This window comes from Simochromis diagramma, unplaced genomic scaffold (genome assembly GCF_900408965.1).
Source record: "Simochromis diagramma unplaced genomic scaffold, fSimDia1.1 OVJJ01000343.1, whole genome shotgun sequence".
Classification (NCBI taxonomy): Eukaryota; Metazoa; Chordata; class Actinopteri; order Cichliformes; family Cichlidae; genus Simochromis; species Simochromis diagramma.
This window is the reverse complement of record NW_024386831.1, coordinates 5,054,190-5,078,108: the sequence shown is the minus strand read 5'-3', so window position 1 is coordinate 5,078,108 and position 23,919 is coordinate 5,054,190. Positions and strand designations below refer to the sequence as shown.

The 23,919-nt window shown below is 41.4% G+C and overlaps 1 protein-coding gene and 1 non-coding gene across 2 annotated transcripts; both read left to right on the top strand.

Annotated features, from left to right (window-relative positions):
- The first annotated feature begins 805 nt into the window (after positions 1–805).
- Positions 806–21,985, top strand: cavin2a (caveolae associated protein 2a). Its single transcript, XM_040027642.1, has 2 exons — positions 806–1,566; positions 17,925–21,985. Exons 1-2 carry the CDS (start codon positions 970–972, stop codon positions 18,768–18,770), a joined length of 1,443 nt encoding a protein of 480 aa, XP_039883576.1. The 5' UTR covers positions 806–969; the 3' UTR covers positions 18,771–21,985.
- A 1,445-nt stretch (positions 21,986–23,430) lies between these two features.
- Positions 23,431–23,512, top strand: trnas-cga. The gene has a single exon. It is a non-coding gene; the product is annotated as a tRNA-Ser (tRNA).
- Positions 23,513–23,919: the final 407 nt, after the last annotated feature.

Genomic DNA, 23,919 nt, shown 5'->3' with positions numbered 1-23,919 from the left:
GCCTTTACTCTATCAGGAAGAATCCAATAAAACTCGGGCAGGGGCTCGACTACCTTGTTTTATTAGCTTTGATGTACAGCAGTTTTTCTGTTTGGGGGGGGGGAACCAATGACTTGGCTGAACACACTTGCTTCTCTGCTCTTATTCAAATTTCTGTCTCTAGTTTTGTGACACATTCTTAATAAATGTGGCATATTTACTTGATACATGTTAAGGCAGATTAGGCAATTGTGTTACTGTTAAAGTAAGATTTACAGTCACAGCGACAAAGAGGCTGATTGACACAAAGGCCAGGGCAGCGTGCCAGGCAACAGATGAGCTCACTGTTGAAACAGGGATTTCCACATTTCCATGTCAGTTTGGCCAAAGTCAAAAACAAGAGCAGGGGGCACACGGGGCACTCACACACCAAATCATACACCAACATATAAGGATAGAGACACATGCCAGGCTTTGGCTTAGACAAAACAATGTATGTGATTTATCACACACACACACACACACACACACACACACACACACACACACACACACACACACACACCACCTGAGTGTTGTAAACAATAGTAGCCTTCACAGATATTTTTCAAATGCAGCCAGGCTTGTTCAATGTGGAATGGGTGGCAGTCACACGAAAACACCACACACACACACACACACACACTGCAACTCTACCTCCATATTGTCAACTGGGCTAGGCCCTCACGGTTACCATAGCAGCCTGGCCCCTCCCTCCTTCCCTGCAGGGGAGGTGTTTTGAAAGTTCACGGCGTGTTTGTGCGTGTGTGGGGTGCAGAGAGAAAGAGGCAAAGGGGCGTGGAGGCCGAGAAAAGTGCAGGAATTAGTTTACACCTCTCTCCAGTTCCCAGTTGCAACAAGTGGCAGCAGCAGCATCCGAGAGTCTGCAAAACTTTCCCGTGTGCCTCTAAGACACGCAGTCACTGCGGGACCCACGACCACCCGTGAGCCATGGAAGAAGAAGCGCCCCACGCCGAGCCCAGCAGCAGCGCCTCTGGCAGCACCCACACCATCCCGCAGCCCGAGGGCAGCCCCCAGCCCGAGGGCAGCCCCCAGCCCGAGAACCCGGAGCTCCTCATCCCGAGCTTCTGCCCGGCGTCCTCCCCGCCCACCTCGTCCTCTCCTACCCCGACCCCGACCGGTACCCTCTCCAGGTTAGGCTTTAAAATGCCAACCAGCCCGGGCGCGGTCGCCCCTGGGAGCCCGGTGGACCGCGGACAGGTGAGCGCAATAACGGTGGTGGCGCTGCTGGACAAGCTGGTAAACATGATGGAGGCGGTGCAGGACAACCAGCAGCGGATGGAGCAGCGGCAGGCCGACCTGGAGAACGCGGTGCAGAGCGTGCAGGGCGACGTGACCCGCTTGACCAAGAACCACCTCACCACCGCCTTAAACGTGGACAAGCTGCTGGAGCGCTCTCGCAAAACCAGCGGGCACTTGAAGGAAGTGAGGGTGCGCCTGGACAAGCAGGCGGTGCAGGTGAAGAAGCTGGAGAACAACCACAGCCACCTGCTGAAGAGGAACCACTTCAAAGTGCTCATCTTCCAGGTAAGGGAAGCACAAAGAAACACTAACGTTGTGTCCAAGACGCACAGACAGCATTCCAGCCAGAATAAACGCCCCTTTGTGCTAATTTTAAAGGTGCAGTCCCCCGAGTTTTTATATGAAGCTCGTTTTATTCACAAACTCTAAGTCCAAGTCTGTAAACGCAGCCAGACAGTTAATTTAGTTGCATGAGCTGGAATGCTGCACACTCTGAAAATGTAACCCTAGTGGCGTTATAGTGACGTCAGCACGGTCCCTTCACCTGGGTTTAAAACAGTATCTGAAGCAGACCAAAATATGGCGTTACAAACAGAGACACGATCAGGCAGGGAGACGTAGCACTAAACGCATCATGAATTCAGCAACAACAAAGATGGTTTGGAAGGAAAATGTCAAAAGAAGGGGAAAAAATCCTTTTTATAACCTTTATTTTGGGGTAAAGTCGGCAGATTTCTAAGCACTATTTATCAGATTTGACAAATTTGTGGTTCCTATGCGTGCCATTTTTATGACCTGGAATTATTCCAAAATAACTGCCCAAACAAGTGTCTGGATGCATTTCAAGATGGCGGCAAAGTGGTGAGACCTGCTCCTAGAAGGAAAACGGAGGGAAAAAATGAGATCTTCAGTGTAACTCGAGTAACCTTTTAAACTGTGTAGAACTCAGTGTTCAATGGTTGGACTACTGCTTTAAGGTAGATGAGTGAACTTGTGTGTGTTGGCTTTATTTGCATTTACATTTGACTGCAGTTTTGGGTGTGTTTGGTTGTGTGCACACTCGCCGTGTGCCTGGTTGGCACTGACACGTGACGAGTCCTAAGTGATTTTGCGACATTTTCATTTTCAGCTCTCCAAAACTTGCGGAGCAGGCTTTTAAACAAACACGTGTGCATATTAAAAGAAGTCTGAGCGAAAAACCAACGCAAAATATAACCAGATTATTTATGAGTTGAGGCCCTTTCGAGTACATTTGAGTCCTGTTTGTGAGGAGAAGGGTGTGTCTGGGAATGGAGCTGCACAGGATAATAGAGGAGGGCTCAGACTCTGACTTTAAGTGGATCTGTTTACACCCCCACAGTCATAATTCAGAGAGACAAGTGGTTTCTTTGGATGGATTTCCCACTTTTACTGCCATATCACACCTGTACTCAGGCAAGAAAAAAAAGTTCTCCACTTTCTGTAATTCCAGGAGATGGTTTCGAGTGAAAACTATGACTAATGGTTCTTCACCTAAACCGTCCCTCACTAATCAAAGAACATTAAAAGAACTGAAAATTGTTTTCCATACATTGTTGCACCGACTGATGATTGCTGCGTGGCTGTGGGAGTCTTCGTGCATGGTTTTTCACGTGTGCGTGGGTACCTGTGAGCATGTGTGTACTAGTTTGTGCCCAGGTAGTGAAAAGGGGGGGTGGTGGGAGGGGGCACTGTTGACACAGCCAGAGCCTCGGCAAGCTTTTAACCGCTGTTGTTATCTGGTTTCCCAGGTACTGAGGCTCTGTTGTTCAAACGCAGCAGGTGCCAAGATCGTTTAGTATGTATGTGCTAGAAGGGAGTGACTTGTTGCTTTGGAGATAATGAGAGTGGACAGTGCTGCTGGCTTTCGATGCACCGTCAAATTGCATGTGCTCGAGTTTCTCTCACCTAAGCAGCATATAAATGAGCACGAGTAGAGTTTCTGTTGTTATTTTGGGTTCTGCTTAAAATGTTCCTTCATTTTCCCCCCAATTTCACGTCAGGCTAAGAGGTGGAGTGTTTGCAGATGGGTGTAGAAAGACTAGGAATGACCTTAAGGGCGTGTGTGCAAAACATGTGCATTCTTGCAACTTGCCCAGTGGATGTCATGCTGATATGTTGGGTCAGGTGTATACAGCTCCAGAGCTTGTAAATGACACTCAGAGTGCCCCCAGGGGAGTGGATAGTAAAAGAAGTTAAATGCAGCCCTTGTTCCTTCACCTGTTTTGACTCTTCCATCGCTTTACACCTCTCCTAATCTCTCTTATTTGGTACCAGTAGGTCCATATTTTCTCCATCTAGTGCTGTACTCTGTTTTTTTTTGTCTGATATCTTTTTATCTGCTCTGTTTCACTCCCGGTTTCTGCCTTTAAACTAAATCCACCTTTTTTTTTTTTTCCTTCTCTCTCTCTGGTCAAACCACCTGTCCTGGTTCCCTGAAACTTCGCTAAAGCACATGCCACACGTCTCACGCTGCTCTTTGATATTTTGCCGCCCACACTAGAGCCAAACTTTCTTCTATTCACCTCCCTGCTCTGCAGAATTGATCCAAAACCCTGTACGTGCTAGACGAGGCGGAAACACAGAGGGCTGTTGGTTAAATGCCCTCAGTTGCACGGAGCAGGGGTCCCATACTAGCTTTGGCCGCGGTCGGTCAGAAATGGCAGCGATTTCTGCTGCATTCCTGCGCATAACGAGGACTAATGAGGTCTTAATTACTGCTGCTTGGGCTTTGTTTGTTTGTTTTGTGCATCAGTGCTTTTCCTGTCTCCGCACGGCCCTCCCATCTCCAGGCCTTTTGTTGCTGTGTGCGCACACACATGCACACACGCAAAACAGACCGAGTTCCAAGTCATCAGAGATTCCGCTGTGTACAGTGTCAAGACTGTTTTGGTAATTTCTCTTTGGAGAGGTAAAACGTTGGATCGCAGAAATTTCTTTTCCTATTATTCGTCACATAGGCGCGCTTCAAAGGCTCATTACCTGAGGGGTCTTGGAGATCTTATAGCTTATCTGAATTTGCATCTCTGTGGCACGCTACATGAAACGCGCTGTATTTGGAATTTAATTTGCTGCGACAGAAAAGTCATTTATTCTAAGTAGATCATAACGCTCCCATCTGTGTTTATTTCACTGTGGAATAGCCTCGCAACAACCACGTCAACCTCTGTGGCAAATTGAATTTGAGCGGCGTGAGGGTTTTATTTGTTCTGTCACTTTGCATGTGTGCAGAGCTTTGCTGTATATTTAGCAGCGAGAGTACAGCTGTGCTTCTTCCCTCGAAGGGATGGGAAAGGGGATGTTCGGCGATTGTCTGGGTTTGCAGGATCGCTAATCGCAGAGAGCCAGTGGGAGCAACAGAAGCCCCGTCTCTCACACCGTCACACTTACATGACCTATCGAAGAACCTTCATATCGCTCTGCGAGGAAAGAGAAACAGGCTCTCAGGCCAGAATAAACACACTTACTGTATTTTGCTGCTGTTAACTGGACAAAACGTTCATGTAGTTATATTCACTCTTTTCGCATCGGCTAGAAACCTCTTTCCCACCTTTTACCATTTGATTGATTGGTTTAGAGTTTGTCATTTTGTTTGCTTTGCTACCGGTTGATTTGGAGCCTTTATACAGCGACACAAGGTTGTGACTTAATCTCAGCTTTCCAAACAGGAAGAAAAGGTTGTTTTCTTTTGCTTTGTTATTCTCTAAAAGGGAGGAAAAACAGGTAACGTTCCAAGCCCTGCACTGTAACTGTACTGGTAGTTCAAAGAAGCTGAATGAGCAGGGTTGGAAAAAAAATCAAAATAGTAGTAGTTGTAGGTGCACAACTTTAAACTCTTATTCAAGTCCCAAATTGTATATTCAAGTGAACTGTGACACAACAGACAAGAAAAAACCTGCAAGCTGAACTCAGGGTGGCTCTCTTATTAGCTTTCCTTATAAAATCTGTTTTCTAACAAGAGTAATTAGATATTTGAGTGCAACTGGAGTACGTATTATGTATGTTCACAGTACAGTATTTTTACAGGTTGGAGCAGGAAGCTGTCTGCAGGCTACAGTCGAGGTTAGTTGTATGTCTCCCTCTTTGACGTGGTCGATCTCACCACGTTATGGCTGAAAGCAGTGCTAGCTGTTTCAGTGCATTCAGACCTGCTGTGCATACATGCCGCAGATGTTGAATACAGCAAAGGTGTAGTTAAAGTGAGTAACTAGTTACTTTATGCAGCCTTGGGTAAAGACAAAATCATCTACAGTGCAGGGAAAGGAGGTTGAAGTAATATTTGTCTTTCTTAGCAACTAATAGTGTAAGTTCAGAACTTTTTGTCAGATTGAAGATGGAACCACAAACGTTCAGTCACAAGATGAGTTCACATCTCGGAACATCCAAGTGATGACATTTTTTGTCCTTTTAGTTTTATTAAGGCCTCAGTCGGGTAGCCCTGTAGACCCCCGTCACACCCCGGGCGCAAGTGTATTCTCTGATCGTTTGGCGATTGGTCACAAAGAATGTGCTGCAACCGACGTGCAACTTTTACTTTGAAGACAAATGTTGTTACTTTTTCACATTTCAGTTTTAGTGCCTCTTACCAAGTAGTTTGAGTGTTTGCAGATAAATAAGCTTCTTCCATGCAAACAACTGACCACCACACCACTCTGCTTGCAACCCACCAATGCAGCACCATACACCTCTTTGCAACCAGTTTCATGCTAGTAACTACTAGCAACCACTCGCATTCCCTAGGAACAGGTGGTTGCCAGATGATCATCAGCACATCTGTAGGCCTTTGTGACTGAGGCCTAAAGTTAACCATTTGCAAACCTGCATTAATGTTTTATTCTGAATCATACTTGGTTGAGGAATGGGGCTTAAATAGCTGTTGGATGTATTGCGTCCATTGTTTGGCTTAGTTCTCAACCAGTTTTCCGGTTTATCCTTTAACTGTACTTTTTTAATATTAAACCCAACACAATGACTCTGTATGGCTGATTAGTATAACTATCATGAGTTTTGCTGAATAATTATGGTTAATTATTGTAATTACATACACACGTTTCTTGTGCTTTCATAGAATCACTTTAATAAAAAGGCTCGTCAGAAGCTCACTAACACTCAGGATTGTGCTTCTTTGCTTGGCTCAACAGCAGAATATCTGAAGTTATTTACGGAGATGATGGCTGTAATCTAATGTTACATAATACACAAGTAACTATACAATACATCTTCTCCAAAATGCTCCATTAGTGACTTTATTAGTAATGTTATACATGTACAATGACGATAAAGGGCAATGAAGAGCTATTCTGTTCTATTGTATAATACATGCTCATACTCGACAGTAAGCGAGTAACACTGCAACTCAAGCTGAGCACAAGTTTAATTTAAAATCAAAGTCTTATTTTATCATTTCTTTAAGCAACAGGTGGGTGTGGTGGCTTTGCAGTTGTGGAAAAGCTACTGTAAACAGAACTGATTTTAGATGTGACTGACAGATAAGATCTGTTATCATGTTCCAGTTCAACAGATAGGAAATGGATTAATAAAGCTCATGACTCAAATTACACGTGTGCGTTTTTTTTTTTGCCTCTTACGAATCAACATGTGATAATGCATTTTGCACAAAATGTAGATTTTGGCTACAAATCATGTGTAAATTGAATTAGACCACATGTACAATGCTGACATTTCTAGAAAGGAATCATGTGATCACGAGTATGATGTGTGTCCTCTACAGTGAGATTTTTTTTTTTTTCTCTTAGGAATATTTTTAGAAAGTGCTGTTTGAAGTAAGACTCTAAAGAGTAAAACTGGTCTCAGTGATAATAGTCTAAAATGGGTGTGCAGCCCTTAAGGCGTGCTTTCTAGTTGAATAATGAACTATGTTTACAGCATGGGTTCTCGCTTTGTTATCATTCTTTCTTTTCCTTTGGGGTTCATTCCTCAGATAATCCTCTGGCTTTTTCCCGAGAGCAAAAAATAAAAATGGCAGAACTGCGAGTAAGAGATAAATATAGAGTGAAAAATGATAGGAAGTCAGGAAAAAAAGGCAAAGTGAATACGTGGCCTGCAATTGTCAGTTAATGATAGTATAAGAACGAGTGTGGAGATTATACAGAAGTTTGTAAATGCGCAAACCCCATGCATCAGAATGGGATCTGTTACCTTAAGTGCTTGTTTTTATTCCTGATGTAACATTCAGGTTTGACGAGTCGGCTCAACAGTTTCAGCCTCTGAGGCAAAGGCAAGTTTGCAACCGCAGAATGTTTGAGTAAAATACCATCTGTAACAGCTTTAATAACGCAGAAAAGAGGTGGTAACATTAGAGCCTGGATGGGTATCTGCAACTGACTGATACTGTATGACTGATAATCTAGTCTGACTGTTTAATTTATGATATTTTTGCAGTAAAGTCATACTTGCAGACATACAACAAAGGTAGTAGTCTCTGTGTATTGCATGATGCAATACACGTCTTTATTTGGGAAGCGCCGGGAGCATTTTCCATGATATCTCAGATTATTAATAAGGTAATGAAGCTCAGTGTTTCCACCACCGTGGATTTAGAAGGGTGCCCCATCTTCCCAGTTGGACATCCCTCCAGGAAACTGAAGGCAAAAAAGTGGATTGTGTGCGCTTCTTGAATTTCTGTGCGGTGTACAGTTTCACTAGTTTTTGTGCTCTTGGTTTCAGTGTGTATATGTCAGTTTCATGATACGCTCTGTTACAAGATGCCCATCACCTTCTATCATGTCCACGTAGAGCAAAGGAGAGACCACTGAAGTGAGGAGGAAGTTACTGGAGTTGAAACTGCCTTATAATCTCACTGCTAGTGCAGCAAAAGCTTCTCAGCAACTGCTGATCAGTGTAAAACATGGAAAGACTGAAGCTCTTCTACTTAATCGAATTAAAAGGGAGGGGGGAAAAAACTAAATGCAAAAGAAACGGAACATTTTGGTTTGTTAATAATGTGCACTTATTTCATTTATATGGCTGGCTGCCAAAGCTGCCACTTGTGTCCTCTGCTCTCTGTTTCACAATGTGTGTAAAGCCCCGCCCCTGCCCACACATTGAACTAAGTACAGACTAAGGGTAATGCCACCTTTTTGACAGGTTTTGACATGTCACTATATGTCAGCAAAAACGTGTGTGTGATGACATTACTGTAGATTTATTTATTTTTTCCAAGAGTAGCTTTAAAAGCAGAGACCACCCTCACTTACTTCCATTGCAAATCCAATAATTGAGTTCAGGAAAGTGCTTGTAGCGTTATTCCTAGTAGGCTTTCGAGGGGTAAAGAGTCGTTTGCCGTTTCTGACTTTTGTGATCTGTCTAATCCCTTCTTTTAGGCCTCTACATTCATGCCCGGAAGAGAGACAACAATAACTATTTTGTTCTCATTCCTCTGCTCTTACACGGAATGTGAAAATTTGACATGTTAGCATTCCTGTCTGTACTGCGGACACATGTGCCCTTTAACCTTTGTATGGAGTAAACATTGTGACAAATAGAGAGCCTTATCAAAAATGCTCCCGCAGCCCTTATCAAACAATGGTTTTGATACACACGCACACAATGGGACTAGAGCTTTGTGTGAAGAAGGATCTTGAGAGATTCGAACAAAAAAGCAAAGGGAGATTAACACAAGAGTGCAAACTAGTGAAGATATTATTTAGCACTCTGCATCATTCTCTGTTGGGTAGATTGTGCTGAACTTTGGGATCTGGTTGATGCAGAGGAAATACAATAAGCAACAAGGCTCCAGAGATCAAGTCAATAAATGGGTTTGTATAATGGATACGAGGCCATAGGTGAATTAATTAGGACTGGAGAGCTTATGTGACAGAATATGAAACACATCAGCAGCCAAAGTGCACTCACGGTTGTCCTGTAAATAATAGGTTGTGTCAACAGGTTTCCTCAACATCATCATTTATGTCAACAGCAATAATGGCAGCTTCTCTAGACTGCCACAGCTTCCATTCTGCCAGCACGTAAGCATGACATCGTGGCTCAATTGGTTATTGTATTGTGCAATTACACAAGCTCACAGGCCCAGTAAACATGCTGTGTTTTCTTTTGGTGAGGCAGATATGGGAGGGGTGCAAATGCAAAAGAATGCTCCGAGTTGTTTGCAAAGCTCTGTGGGTATTACGCCAAGGGGCAGGATTCAAAATTGGAGCAAAGTTGTTGATGAGATTTTTTTTTTCTTCTGTTTTTATGATCATGTTTGTCATAATTGATACATATTTGGAATGACGGGCTACAATACAGTGCTTGTTTCTACATTCAGAAGTGAATGTGTAGAGCACAGTGGTATTTTATCAGGTCTCTTGGTAAAATTACAGTCAGAATAGTAGAATTCAATTTCCTTTTCTTCATTTCCTTCCTTCCTGTGGCCACAGATGGCTCTTCATTCACACTGGGTTGGAGGGTAGACGGGATGTGAGGTTTTGGAAAAAGCTGGGTAGGGGTGAAAGTGACTGCAAATGTGCGCAATCATGTGAGTTCCAGGTGGACTTGACACTGCTATTGTTCTGGGAATAGACGAGCGTGGCTGTGGTGTAATGGACAGTGGTATTGTACAGATGGTGAGGATGGGCAAATTTTGAAACAGTGGGAAGATGGAAATCTTTCACAACTTTGTCTTTGACCTTTTGCTTTGACTGTCGAAAAAGGGGGTAAAAAAAAATCTCTGTATCTGGAGCTGTCCATTCTGTGCGAGCAGCACAGAGTCATTCCGCTGTCTCGTCTGTTTATTCTTTTTAAAATAAACTTCCAGATTTCCTCATTCTAAAATTACAAGAGTAACAGAGATTTCTGTGTGAGTGGTGGTGATGCTGTGCCCTCTCATTGCTGCTGTTCCCAGGAGGCCACCTGACTAACTATACCAGCACACCTGCTCCAGCCTCACCTGGTGGAACCCCGTTCAGCTGAAGAGCCAGAAAAACACACATTTAATTGCGGTGTGCTTTGGTGTCCTGATTATTTTCTTTCTGTGAGCTATTAATGGTGAAGTTTGCCAATAAGTTCTAAACAGAAACTCCAGTTGAGGTTCATGTGAATGTCGAGAAAGCCAAAGACTGGATTTGTCCTCTGAGGTCCATCCTGTGCTTTCTGAATATGTGAACGGATGTTTGTATTCACGTGCACGCATATGTAAACTAAGAGGAGAGAAGAGATACAAAAGAAACAGTATAGGATGTCATGGTGCATGCGGTGTAAACATGAAGTCACTCATCCAGTAATGCGAGCCCAGTTCACTTCTTTCACTCAGTTGCAACTCTGCCTTTCCCCACCCTGATCTCTTTATCTGAGTACAGCAAGTGACTCTTGAAGCTTAGCAACATGTTGCATGACTTGCAATTAGATTGTAACTCTACCCTCCAACTTGTCCTGTCACCATTGCTACTTTTGTTAAAAAACATGTCCCAGGAAAAACCGTATTGTTTGATCCAGCGTGAGATTGATATAATGGTAGCATGGGTGACATATTAATGAATTAATACAACCTTTCAAAGAGCAGTGAATTATCAAACATTGCATATAGAGGGCCTCTGTGGTTGCCTGTTCAGTTGTCTCTGGTGGTGAATTAAGAAAAACTCCTTCTAATCCACTCCTTGATACCAAAATGTATTGAGTCCTGCTTTTTGACTGGGCAGTTAAAACCTAGCTGCCTTGATAGAGGTAACAAAGACAAAATCAAAATGATGTTTCTTCTTTCATTTGGCTCTAATGCAAAACAGCAGAGATGCGGAGAGCTCTGTTGAACCTAATCTTTTCAACTTTCTGAGTAGAAATAGGCAGCTGACAGAGGGAGGGGAAGAAACATGAGCTTTAGGTACTGGTAATATGTTATCTTCACTGCACCTACTTTGATGTCTCTTCAGCTTCTCTAGGACTTGAGGTTGACTTCAATAGTGAGTCAACATGCTTACCTTACTTACTTACCCTTGGCATTTAACCCTGTTTGTGCTATTGGTGCCCTTTGACATATTTTAATGTAATCAGGGAGTCTGTGCTTCAGTTTTGTTGACTGACGTGGAGAATTTTATTCTTAATCTACTACTAGTTTTAAGTCTAGGCTGCACTAATAATAGTGTAAATCTGTAAATACAGAGTCAATAAAACAATCGGTGACATAATGGATAATTCTGTCTTTAGCTCATCTAGCCAAAATACCAATGAGCTCATGTCATAGCAAAGTATCTAGTAATCTGTCCACAGTACACAAGAATATCTATTCTTTCTACACTTGTACAAAGTGATCACCTAATGGATCATCCAAAATGTGCCCAAGGTCACAGTTGTTGTTTCATAGGCAATATTCTGTGAATTACTATGGTGTGTGGTGTTCATGTCTGTGGAGGAGCTGTCTGAAAATAAGACTGAAAGGAAGGAGGGGAAAAAACATAAGCAGTGCGGGAAGGTATGAGAGAAAAACGTGTCTCGGCATATTCTTTTCCTGTTCATCCCGCGTAGGCGCGGCCCCAAGTCGTAGAAGGGTGGTGAAAATCCTGTAGTGCATTGTGGCATCATGTAGGCTAAAAGGCTGCTCGTAATTTGACATAAACAAATGTGTGGTCAACAATATGAAGAAAATAATGTGTTCATGTGCATATATTCAGTCAATGAAATAATTATCTTGACAGGCCTACATGCAACAGTTACATGGGCTCTTGAACTACATTATATAATTATTAGTACAAGATATCTTTGAAGTGTGTGTGCCCTGTAATGTACAGTAAACCGCCTGTCACACTAAATTAACTTTGTTTTGTGGTTGCTTCCAAATATATTTTAATTATAATGGTTGGCGTCCTACATGGCTGCACACAAACACTCAAACACACATGCTGTATCGCATTCTCGGGGGCTAATGAGCGATTGCTTAGATGGTGCATTAATTAAGAGGGTTCCCAAGAGCCCTGTACCAGAATGCAAGGTCCACACACACACAGGACACTCATGGGTCAAATGGTATTTAGGGAAATTTTGTTTGTTGCTTGCTCGCTAACACTGTTGGGAGCTAATCTGAGGGCAAGCTAATATCACACTATTTTAATATACTTGGGCAGCCAAGCAAACCAAAGTTATATCTCAAATTTCATCTCTGGTAGCTCTTATGAGGTACTTCATTACGTACATCCATTAATCTGCATTTGAATGCTGGTGTCTAATAAGCCAGTCACATGGCAGCAACTCGGCTCCTGTAGACATGGTCAAGATGACCTGATGAAATTCAGACTAAACAGAATGGGGAAAGAGAGGTGATTTTAATCATGTTAAATGCGCCATGGTTATTGGTACCAGATAGGTTGGTCTGAGTATTTCAGAAACTGCTGATTTGTTGGGATTTTCTCATACACCCATCTGCAGAAATTCTGGAGACTGGTCCAAAAAGACAAAGATTTCACTGAGCTTCTCTGAGCAAAATGCTTTGTTGATGTCAGACTTAAGAAGAGAGTGTCCAAGCTGCTTTGAGCTGATAGGAAGGCAGCAGTAACTCAAAACAACCATTCACTACAACCGAGGTATGCGGAGGAGGATCTCTAAACGCGCAACACGTCATATCTTGAAGCAGATGGGCTACAACGACAGAAAACCACACTAGATGCAGACTAGATGCTACGGTTTGCACGAGCTCACCAAAACTGCACAACAGAAGATTGTAAAAACATTGCCTGGTCTGATTAGTCTTGATTTCTGCTGCGACATTCAGATGGTAAGGTCAGGCCTCTTAGTACAAACTGATCATCTAAATGCCACAGGCTGTTGCTGACTTGAGGAATCTCTGAGGAATGTTTCAGCACCTTGTTGAATCTGTGCCAAAAAGATTTGAGGCGGTTTTAAAAGGAGGTCCAACCCAGTGCTAGCAGTGCAAGTAAAGAAGTGGCTAGTGAGTGTAAATCCACCCAACTTTCTGCTTTTATTCCCATCTATATTCACAAAGTTTTCTAAATAACATGTAGGGCCTAAAATGTAGACGGTAGTTTCTGATTCACGAAGTAATAAAAAGATCCTTTCTTTAAAAGCTACTTCACCCTTATGTGCTGACAAATTGTCCCACAAATCCCAGGTTAAAATGATTACATTAGAAGCACTACAAGCATGTTTATAGCCTGGCACAAACACTGGATTGTCCTCCATAGGTAGTTTACCCCTTCATAACAACTTTAGTTGTTTTAGATTAAGCAATCGCACTGGTTACCCTGTTGTTCTCTATAGAGAGTCCCATAAATATAGCGCAATGTACATCTCTTGGATTTAAAGCCATCTCCATACATTTTGAGCAATGCATGTCTCAGTTAATAACAGTGTTACTGAAAAAACTCTTGTAGATTTAGTCACAGGTGGGCTCAGAACTCAGTCTCTGTGTTTAATTTGCCTCCCACACACACTTCAGCACCCACACTGATTACCCCAAACATGTTTGAGCCAAATCACAAAGTCTGTGACGTGCCCAGACTGGTGCAGAGGTGTCAAGATTGTTCTGAGCAGTTAAGGTTTCTAAAGATTCAATCAGGGAAGATTAGTGTTTATTACCAGGAAATGCTCCACTGGGGGTCAGGAGAGGCCATATTGGCTCTGATTTTTTTCTAATCACAGCTGGTCAGATTTTAGATGGGTGCTTAACCCTTAAGAAATCTCATACATCATGCTGATTAAAACTGCCCAACTCAATCTGAAGTGTACACACAGAGGACAGAGGAGATAAGAACAAAGCCTGGAGCACCATCATCTTCCTAGAAGTGAGCTTTCTGGCATTTCTCTGTAATCTCTAATGTGTTTGATTTTTTTTTTTTTTTTTTTTAATTATTTATTTATTTTTTTAAAAGCTGTCACCCACAGAGCTCCTGGCTATTCTGATTTGAGTCTGCATGAACATGTTTCTGTGGCGGTCCTGCAGTGTCAGACCAGCAACAAAATAGGGCATTCAGATTCTGCCCATTCACGAACAACAATGAAGTGCCACAGAGAACAAAACTGAAAGGGAGAGATTACAGTTAAACCAACTGAGAGGCAGCGGGTAACCAGAGCTGTTCCCCAAGGTGCCACTCTTTTGTCTTTTTTTGGGGGGATTTCAAGCCCAAAATCCAGAGTGCATCACAGTTCCCAATTTGTAGGACAGATGGCAACCCTCATTTGTTTTTGAGGGCACGTTTGGGCTGATATTGTTTTTTTTAAAGAAACGTTTTGGGTTGCACTGAAAGAATTCTTCTATTAAAATGTAATTTCTAAAATTACAGCATTACATCTTAATAAGTAACTGATTAAAACTGCCCAACTCAATCTGAAGTGTACACACACGAACAGAGGAGATGAGAACAAAGCCTGGAGCACCATCATCTTCCTAGTTGCGTGATGAAAAGTTGCGTGAGTTGCGTGATGAAAAGTAAACACCCAAGTGCATTTTTCTTGCACAGGTTGGTTACACAGCCAGCAGGTTATCTACTCTACTGTATATTTAACTCTGAGTCTACTGACTTTACCCCATTGCATAGTAAGTTGATATTTGTAGCATTTTCTGCACCACATAACCAGCATCAAGCTTGTTATTTTCCTCAGAGTGACACCTTACTTGCAAATAATTACTAGCATTTAAAAAGTAACCATAACTATTATGTAGAATAACAGTGTTTTGTGAAGGGTTACACCTAACACTGGTTGGTGGTGAATAAAGACTTTCTACATTCTCAGATCATGATTTCTTTGATATTTTGTATTTCTTAGAAACATCCCAGAAATAAATTTCATGAGGTGTAATTTTTTTAGAAATTGCCATATGATTTCTGGAAGCTGTTGTAACTGGCTTGCACTTCTGAAATGAATCAGCTTTATCAACTTTACTCTGTCTATATTGCATTTTATATTCTGAAGCTGTAAAACATGCATTGTTCTTTTCCTTCCCCTTAAAAAACGTGTCCCTTTTCTTGAAGTTTTCTGGGTGTTGTTCTTTATATAACATGCTGACAGATTTATTGGCTTGGCACGCCTCAACTGCGAATCACAGCTGCATGTTTCAGATGAAGCTGGAGATATCAGGTATCTGCAAGGTGTTTAAAAACAGGAGGGCATTACTTACCATTTCACAAAAGCTTTACATAAGTTGTAGTTTAGGTGCTCGGAAAAGCTACGACAGCAGAACATAGCCTGTCTTCATTTTTTCAGAATGTACAGTTCAGGTGAACACTGCTATATTGTTGACCGGCCGCTATCTCCCTATTCCTAAAGAAGTTGTCATCTACCGATGACAGAGATTGAAGCTTATCTGCTATGGCATGACAGATAAACAGCTGAAAGAATTCATCAAAGCCTTAATGAAATTCACTTTCCTTCCCACAAAGGAAGCAATAAATGACAGCAGAGCATGAATACGTTTAGAAATGGGCCATATACATTTTAAACATTGGGAAATTACGAGCATGTGGCAAATGGTGTGTTTTGGGGTATTTCAGATTTCATGTCACCCAGTTTGGTTGAGTTTGTGCCGAAGATCAGACAAATTCAGAAATGACATTGAAAATGTGAGAAAGTTTTCTTGCAAATAAAGAGTTAAATCTTTTGCATACAAACACTGCAATCACAGTAATTTATATTGTTGCAACTGATTGGGCTTTTTAATTAAGGCAAAATTAATTTATATCATGACTCATTTTATAATTATTATCATTTTGCATCTTTTTTTATGCATCAACAAAAGGGCTACAGAATTGTACAGAATGGGGCACTTTTTAGGCATTTCAAAGACCTTGTTGTTGGCCCTGTTCCAGTGTGATTGGCCCAGTCCACTCCAAGAAAGATGCATGGTGGCATTCAACAACATAAACCATCCTGATGCTTTAAGCGTTCTCATAATACCCAAGAGCTACTATGCATTCTTTAAAGTGTAGTCATATTTGAATGAAGACTCTTTCTTACGTGCAAGGTGCAAAGAAAAAGCTAGTGGTTTCGTTTTTTATGATAATATGAGTGGTATTTGGCAGTGGGCAATGTTCAAGAAGCTCAGAAGAGGAATTGCAACACAAATACTTGACTGACAGTCTTGTCTTTTTATTGAGTCACCCTAGTTGCAATAAAAAAAGATTTGTCAAGGTCTCCTCGGGCCCTTTTTTTTTTTTTTTTTTTTTTTTTCTTTCTTTCTTTCTTTCTTTCTTTTTTTTGGAAAAGAAATGACCAAAACCGACAAAGACTAGAAAGAGGTCTTTATTGTATTTAATATTGTAAGTTTTTTTTTCTAGTCAGAGTTTTATTTTTGGCTTAGTTCAGCTTTACTTTTAGTCAGCTATAAAGGTTAATGGCACCTTTACTGGTTATTATAACTGATATATGTAGATGTTAAAGATCTCAAAAATGTGCTCCTCCACTATTGATCTGTGACCTCACATTACAGTGACAGATTTCCCACAAAGTTCACATATTCAAAGAAATCGATCAACTTAATGTACACGTAATTGCGTCCTTTGAGCAGAACGTGGGAGGGGCTTCATGTGGCTGAAATGACCATATAAGGAACATCCACTCTGACATCATACAGATCGAGGAGCAGAAAAGTGTCTTTAAAATATGTTCAGAACACTCTGAAGCCTGAGGGTTTGGCTCCGAGGGATTATTTGTGCATATGCTGATTTCATTACTTTTTGCGCGTGTGTGTGCGCGTGCGCATGCGTGCGTGCGTGTATCACAAAATAAAGAAAAGCACTCAAAACCATAATGGGTCCGCTTCAAGAAATTATAGAAGTTAATTTAGTCAGTCAGCTCATACATCATGTGTTATGGACTGTAAAGCATTAAAATGCATTTCAAAGTTCACACTGTGCTACATTAAATTAGCTCAAAGATGAGAATACAGTGGCGATATTTAGGCTCTTCCAGGGAGGGTTTGTTTATGAGCATTTCAAATGTGTAGTGGGGTATGTCAACCACTGAAGCTTCACCTTCACTCTGCACTCACTCCTGGGTGTGAAAGGATAGGGGCAGTGGTGGGTGGGCACTGAGGCTCATAAATCCCCAGTGGAGGAGAACATTGGCTGTGTATGTGTGTGATAGCATGTTTGTGCACAGATGGGTGGGGACGAAGTCAAACGGAGGCGGGGGAGCTCATAGAAAAAGAGAGAGTTGAACAAAATGAATGTCTGCATATGGAAATGATTGCTTCTTATTTTACCGGGTTAGTGGTTATCGGTATGTTTATGGATGGGGAGGTCGGCGGTATAAAAGACAGTATGAAGTGTTTGACTGCTGCAAAGAAACAGGTGGAATTCCTCAGGCACCTTGAGGAGAAAATCTGGGAGGCATGCAGAGACTCGTTTCTTCAGTCCTCAGCAGGCTGAGAATATTAAACACAGACGTCAGTTTCCGATGAATCAGAAACAACTGTGCTTAACCAAAAAGTACACAGTAATGTGTGCTTGAAAGTGCAGTTTGAAGTACACCTTCTGTACTTAAATTGTCAGGATGTAGACTGTGGTAGCAATCATCAGTAGGTTTAAGTATAAACCAGCCATAGCCAATCCAGACAGCATTAGCGCATTGCTTGTCAGACTTGCCCTTGTTCATAGTTTTCTTTTACTCATCAAAATGATTGCCCTCTTGATAAACTTCTTTCTATCCTTCTGTTTCTCCACCAGGAAGACAATGAGATCCCTACCACTGTGTCAGTCAAGGACTCCCTCAAGACCCCACAACCAAGCCAGTATGATGCAGAATCCACCCGGCCTGCTCCATCTGTTACAGGCTCCACTGATGGCATCCATACCCAAGATGAGGTCCTCCAGAGCGTTAACCTGTCCTCCGACGATGAGCTTCCAACACACGAGGAACAAGATAGTCTGGATTGTGAAGGTTTAGGGGCCACTTCCGTATTTTATGAGAGAAGGTCTGACAGGTTCAAACGGTCCAGCCTGAAAAAGGTCGACAGCCTCAAGAAGGCCTTCTCACGCCAGAGCATCGAAAAAAAGATGAGCCAGATCACCACCAAGATCGTGCCACCAGAGAAACGTGAGAAGATCAAGAAGAGCTTCACCCCTAACCACCCCAAGAGCCCAACTGCCAAGAGCTCCTCTTTTAAGGTGTCTCCCATGACCTTCAATGTCAAGAAGGTCAGAGACGGGGAGTCTCCTTCACAAGATGTGCCCAAGTCTATAGGAGGAGCCCACGTAGAGATTCCTCCTTTGGGAAGCATGGATGCCAAGCTCAACCGGGCAGAAGTGCATACCCATGAGGGGGTTGTGGAGGAGATGCTAAGCCCTTCCAGCCCAGAAAGCTTGAAGGCAGAGTTCAATGGAAAAGCATCAAGTGAGATTAATGGTGATCATGTTGCTGGTCTGGCACTTCCAGAGCAAGATGATCTTGGTGTGGATGATGAAGAGGATGAAGAAGAAGAAGAAAAAAAAGAGGAACAGAAAACTCCTGTTGAGACGGCAGCAGATACCCAGATTACCGCAGCGGCAGTTGCTCTGGAGCAAGTTTCTTAATCTGATTGAATTTTGATCATAAGCTCTAGTTGCCCGTTTATTCTTTTCTTTCTCTGATTGCTGAGCACACAGCAGGCACAAATTATCCCTCCACCGCAAACTGTCTCATGTTCTCGTCTTTAGCACCTATTTACACTAGAAACGTCCTCTCGACCTCTCGAGGTAGTCCACCCCCGAACCTTTCCCACAACACTACCTTTAATTATCACCAGAAAAGTCTAAAAACCCTGATGTGGTCAGCAACCCCGGACAGTACTTGTTGTGAAGAGTTCAGATTGAAGCTTCTAGTGCAATTGCTCCATGAACTCTGTAGTTAAGTTGTCCAAATAAGGCAACGTTGCAGAATTTACTCTCTTCAGCTGGTGCCTACCACTTCAATAGGTGCACATCTCCTGGGCACGGGACCAAATACCTCCCTCCTGCTGTGTTTGTCTGCTCCTGGCCCGCTCTTCCTCACTGACAGATAGCTTCTTTTGTTCTTTGTGTTTTTGTGAAAAATAGTAAATCTTTGCCAACCATGGTTCTGCCCACAGCCTGGTGAGGCAGTGTGTTGCCAGGTTGTGCAATAGTTGGAATGGGAAGTTTCAGCATTTTTTAGTGAAAAGGTCTTGGGGTGGGTTTTTTTTGTTTGTTTTGTTGTTTTTTTTAAGTAGTGGACTAGAGCTTATTCACTGAAATCTTAGGCCTATGCTGACCTGATGTAGACTAACAGGTGGCTGTGTCTTGCCTCTTGTCCTTCACTTTGGGTTTTACGCATCGCATATAGTCCCATAGTGAGATCCACTTTCGTCATTCCTAACAATTTAAACATTGACTATCTGAAACACTATTTGAATTACATACCGCTGCCATTTGACTTCTAACAATTATCTGTTGCATCACATAGAAATTAAATGTAATAGATACATTTTAAAACCCTCAGAACATCCTTAAAAAAATTGTGGTTATTATGGTTGAATTAAGTTTGAGTTCAGTCACGCTGATGCAAATACAGCATATGACTGCAGTATAGAAGCTGCTTGAAATGTAGAGGACATCGTTTTAATACTGAGATACTAAGTGTCTCTTTTGGAGAAATGATTATATTTTTCTATGTGAGGCACACTGCTATGCGATAACTGCCTTCAGTACATAAATTAAATGTATCTGTGAGATTTCTGTCATTATGTGATACTTGGGTGATTCTAAATTGTTTGTCTTGAAGGCGTTCCTAACTTTCATGGTGAAATGTTTACTGGGATTCATGTTTAAAATGTAAACACTGTTTCATCACTAAAGCCAGTCTGTCTTGTTGCTGCACAGACATTCACCTGCAGTGTCTTTACCATGCACCAGCTGGTATAAGGAACTGCCCCCCAGTAGGCTTGGATTCCTATGCTTTTTGTATATAAGAGTGATAGTAAACCATGCCGGAAATTCCGTGGAGTTTTTAATTTTTTGAAATTAACTCCATGAGACATTTTAAAGGAGGTGCAAACATCAACTTTGTGTTTGAAAGTCATTCCTTCAAGTTCCTGTAAAGTGACCCTTCTCTTGTTGCTCTTCCTTGGAGCTTTTCCCAAGCTGTCCAATGCCATGACTTCCTAAAAATAATTTAGCTAGCCCAACCAAGTGCAGTGGATCCAGAGAGGTCACAGAAGTGGATAAAGGCAGAAGGCAGCATTCCTAGGTTTGACGGATGACTCTTTCTCAGCCCATTTTTCATGCCCTTGGCCTCCTTATTGGGAGTGCAGAGAGAGGAACAGCGTACGTGGAGCCACAGGTATTATGCCCCGGCAGAGGCTCCTGGGCATGAGCTCATAGTGGAGGGCGAGGTGAGATGTCTAGGATAGGACTTGAGCTGTTGGGAAAGATGCTAAAGTTGCCTTTGAGCAGCAGTATGTGCATCTTAGCAGGACTGTGTTTAAACTGTGGGAACCAGATGTGTTACACTGCTTCTGATTGAAGTGAGTAATAATGCTTTAGTCTTGATTTAAGTCAAAAAATAAAATCTAAACTATACATTAAAGATCAATTTATTAAAAGTGTGGACACATTCCTAATTATAATAATAGTTGAGCTTAAGATTATCATTCAGGTGACTCGCTTCATATATGTGCCACATTTTAAAAATAAATTTAAAAAAAAAGTTCTTACACTTGTATTCAGTCTGTATGTTTTATGCAGGAACATATGTATTGTTTTAGCTTCATTTGTGGGAAATCAATGGGAATATTTAACATGGGAAATGAACAGCAATATAAAAAATCTTATGTATACATCAGATATCAGATTAAATAGAGAATTTACTACAGCAAAGCTGTATAGACTGTGTTGTATGTTTACACCACGTGGGGGAAAACCTACTATCCACTGTTGAAATACAACTAAACAAATAAAATATGTTAATTGTTAAATATGCTGTTTAACTAATGTATTGTTGTTACTATGTTTAAGCAGTAATCTAAGGGTATTCATGGCTCTGTTTTTATAAATGGCCTCTGCAGCTTGCTTGCATATCAGAGCTTTTTTTTTTTTTTTTTTTTCATCAAAAAGGTTTGTAGGTTGAAGTAAAAGTAAAGAATTTTATCTTTCACTAAAATTCAAAGCCAAATAACAGTCCCTGCAAACACAGCACATTTTGGTATTACAGTATTTGGAGGGGAAAAAAAGTGCTTTGTGTGTTACAGCAATACTCTGCACGTTTATTGAATAAGATCTGTTAAGAATAAATGCATAAAGCAATTTGATATGTATTCTTTTGAACAACTTGAGTGTGTTTAACCTTTGCTTTTCATTTACATTTTTCATATAAATCACCCAAGATGAAAATGGATTGAACACTAGGTGTATGTGTACTTTCTGCTTATTCATGCAAATGTGCTACTTGGTGATATCTGGTCTGCTAAAAGATAAATGTATACAATGTGTATTTGTTCAAAAGTCTTCTTTTCGTTCTTTGCATTGTGAAATCTACGCGTTATGAGGACCACGGTTTGCTACACACCTTGAGCACTGTCAGGTAGTGATCTTGTGTTTAACATAATCTTTGTTTTTGCTTCTTAGCCGGCTGACTTAGATAACCACTTAAACCAAAGAAGTTTCCTTCATGGCAGAAGATTACTCATCACTTGAGGGCTTAAAGGTGCTCCCCTCACCAATCTTGTAAACATGCTGACCTTTCCTTCGCAGACTTTAGTATTGTATACATTAATAAACATTTTATAACACTGAAATTGTTTTGTTTGTTTTCCTTTAATCTATGTTAAGGTTAAACAAGATAATGGTGTAGATCTTACATAGAGGTAGGTAAAGATTATCTATTGTGCTTTTCCTTGTTTTTCTGTCAAACTTGTGTGAATGCACATATAAAATACGACTATAGTTGTAAATAATGAGGTATGCAGTGTGTACAAGTAATCCTTGCTCTTAGATCTGTGTGAGGTCATTAAAAGCAAGTATTCCTAAATGTTTATAGATAGCTCAGGCTTAAAGTTGCTTTTCAAACCACCTGGAGATGGCCATTCAGAAGCAAGCTACCCTTTTCAGCGAGAGAATGTATTAAGGGCCTCCATATGACCCAGTATAAGATGAATATGCATTATTGTGAAATGTGAATCCTACAAAGCTAGTAGAGTCCTAGTAGTAAGTCTCCTTTAATTCAATACCTTTGACCTAAAATTGCGTAGAAAACATGTAGGCTAGTTAAGCTTGTTGCTGACAGGGCTGTATGGTTGTTTAGTTTTGTCATAGGGCTGGAATCTAGTACACTTTAGAGCAGGCAGGGCTGTGTATCACCCATATCTGAAAGGAGTGGCGAGGTTACTCAACCCTTATTTACCCAGTGTGGATTCATGATACAGAGATTAGATCAGGTTATTCATTCTCATTCTATATAAACTACAAAATCCAGGTTGGTTGTGGCTTAATGTTGCGCAGCACCGTAGACCAACCTTAACCCCCGATCCCTAGCACTAACTATTGACTTTATATATTAACCATTGACTTTATATACACTAGCACTGAGTAGCAAGATCAGTAATCAGATACTGTAGAAATACAAATTTCCATTAATTTGGATTGCACAGTAACATAAAATCACATTATTCCTTTAACACAGTTTAATCCAATTAAGACGGAGACTAACCAAAATGTTCTGTAGAAGCGATTCGCAATAAAAACCCTTTTGATTTCAATTTTGATTTCTACCAATAAAGTGAGGGAATCTTCCTGTTAATAAGAGGATATCGATACCGGCATTCCCTTTGCCAACAATAAACTTTGGAAGGAAATTTCCACAGCAGTCGTAACCTTACTTTTATTACTGTCTGATACAACGTTTATAAAATCCACAAGAAAAAAACTTATTTAAGATCACTATATTTTACGCAGCTCTTTTGCGTACATCGTTAAAACGTCTAATGAGCTTTATTTCTCCGACGTTTGTGAGCGAGCGAGCGGGGTGTTTTGATGGTGTTTGTCTCCCTCCTATGTCCGAAATCAAGCAAACACCCTGCGCTTCTTCCACCGCCCCATCCTTCTCGTTCACTGCACAGTAGTAAGTAGCACGGTAGGAAACGCAACTGTTTGTTTGCACAATTCAGCCAAATATATATGTAACGTAAACGCTCGGCAGTGCTTATGTTTATAGTGAAAAAGATATGTGGGACCAGATTGTATAGTCACGGTGGCCGAGAGGTTAAGGCGTTGGACTCGAAATCCAATGGGGTTTCCCCGCACAGGTTCGAATCCTGTTCGTGACGTTAAATCTTTTGATTGCCACAAATTTCCTCTTATAAAACACATCACACTCAATCGTTCAGAAACTTGTCAAACTGGACCCAATTTATTGATTTAATACAATGTGTGTCCCTGAACGGTTACCCACGATACCTAGTGCTAAATGACGGATTCTACACTCTGAGCGAAATCTGTGTTTAAACTGGGACACCTTGAAGACAAAAACAACGATAAACCGAGATTAGTAAACCGGATGCGACATTATTAAAAATAAATAAATAAGCAAACCACCGTTAGTTTTACGGTTGATAGTAAACTCACATTTCCTCTCGTCTCGCGTTGTTTGTGAATGGAATTCATTTGCTATGGTAAAAACCAACTGCTTTCATTTGCAACTCTAAACAGCTAGGTTTTGTGCCTTTTTATGTTT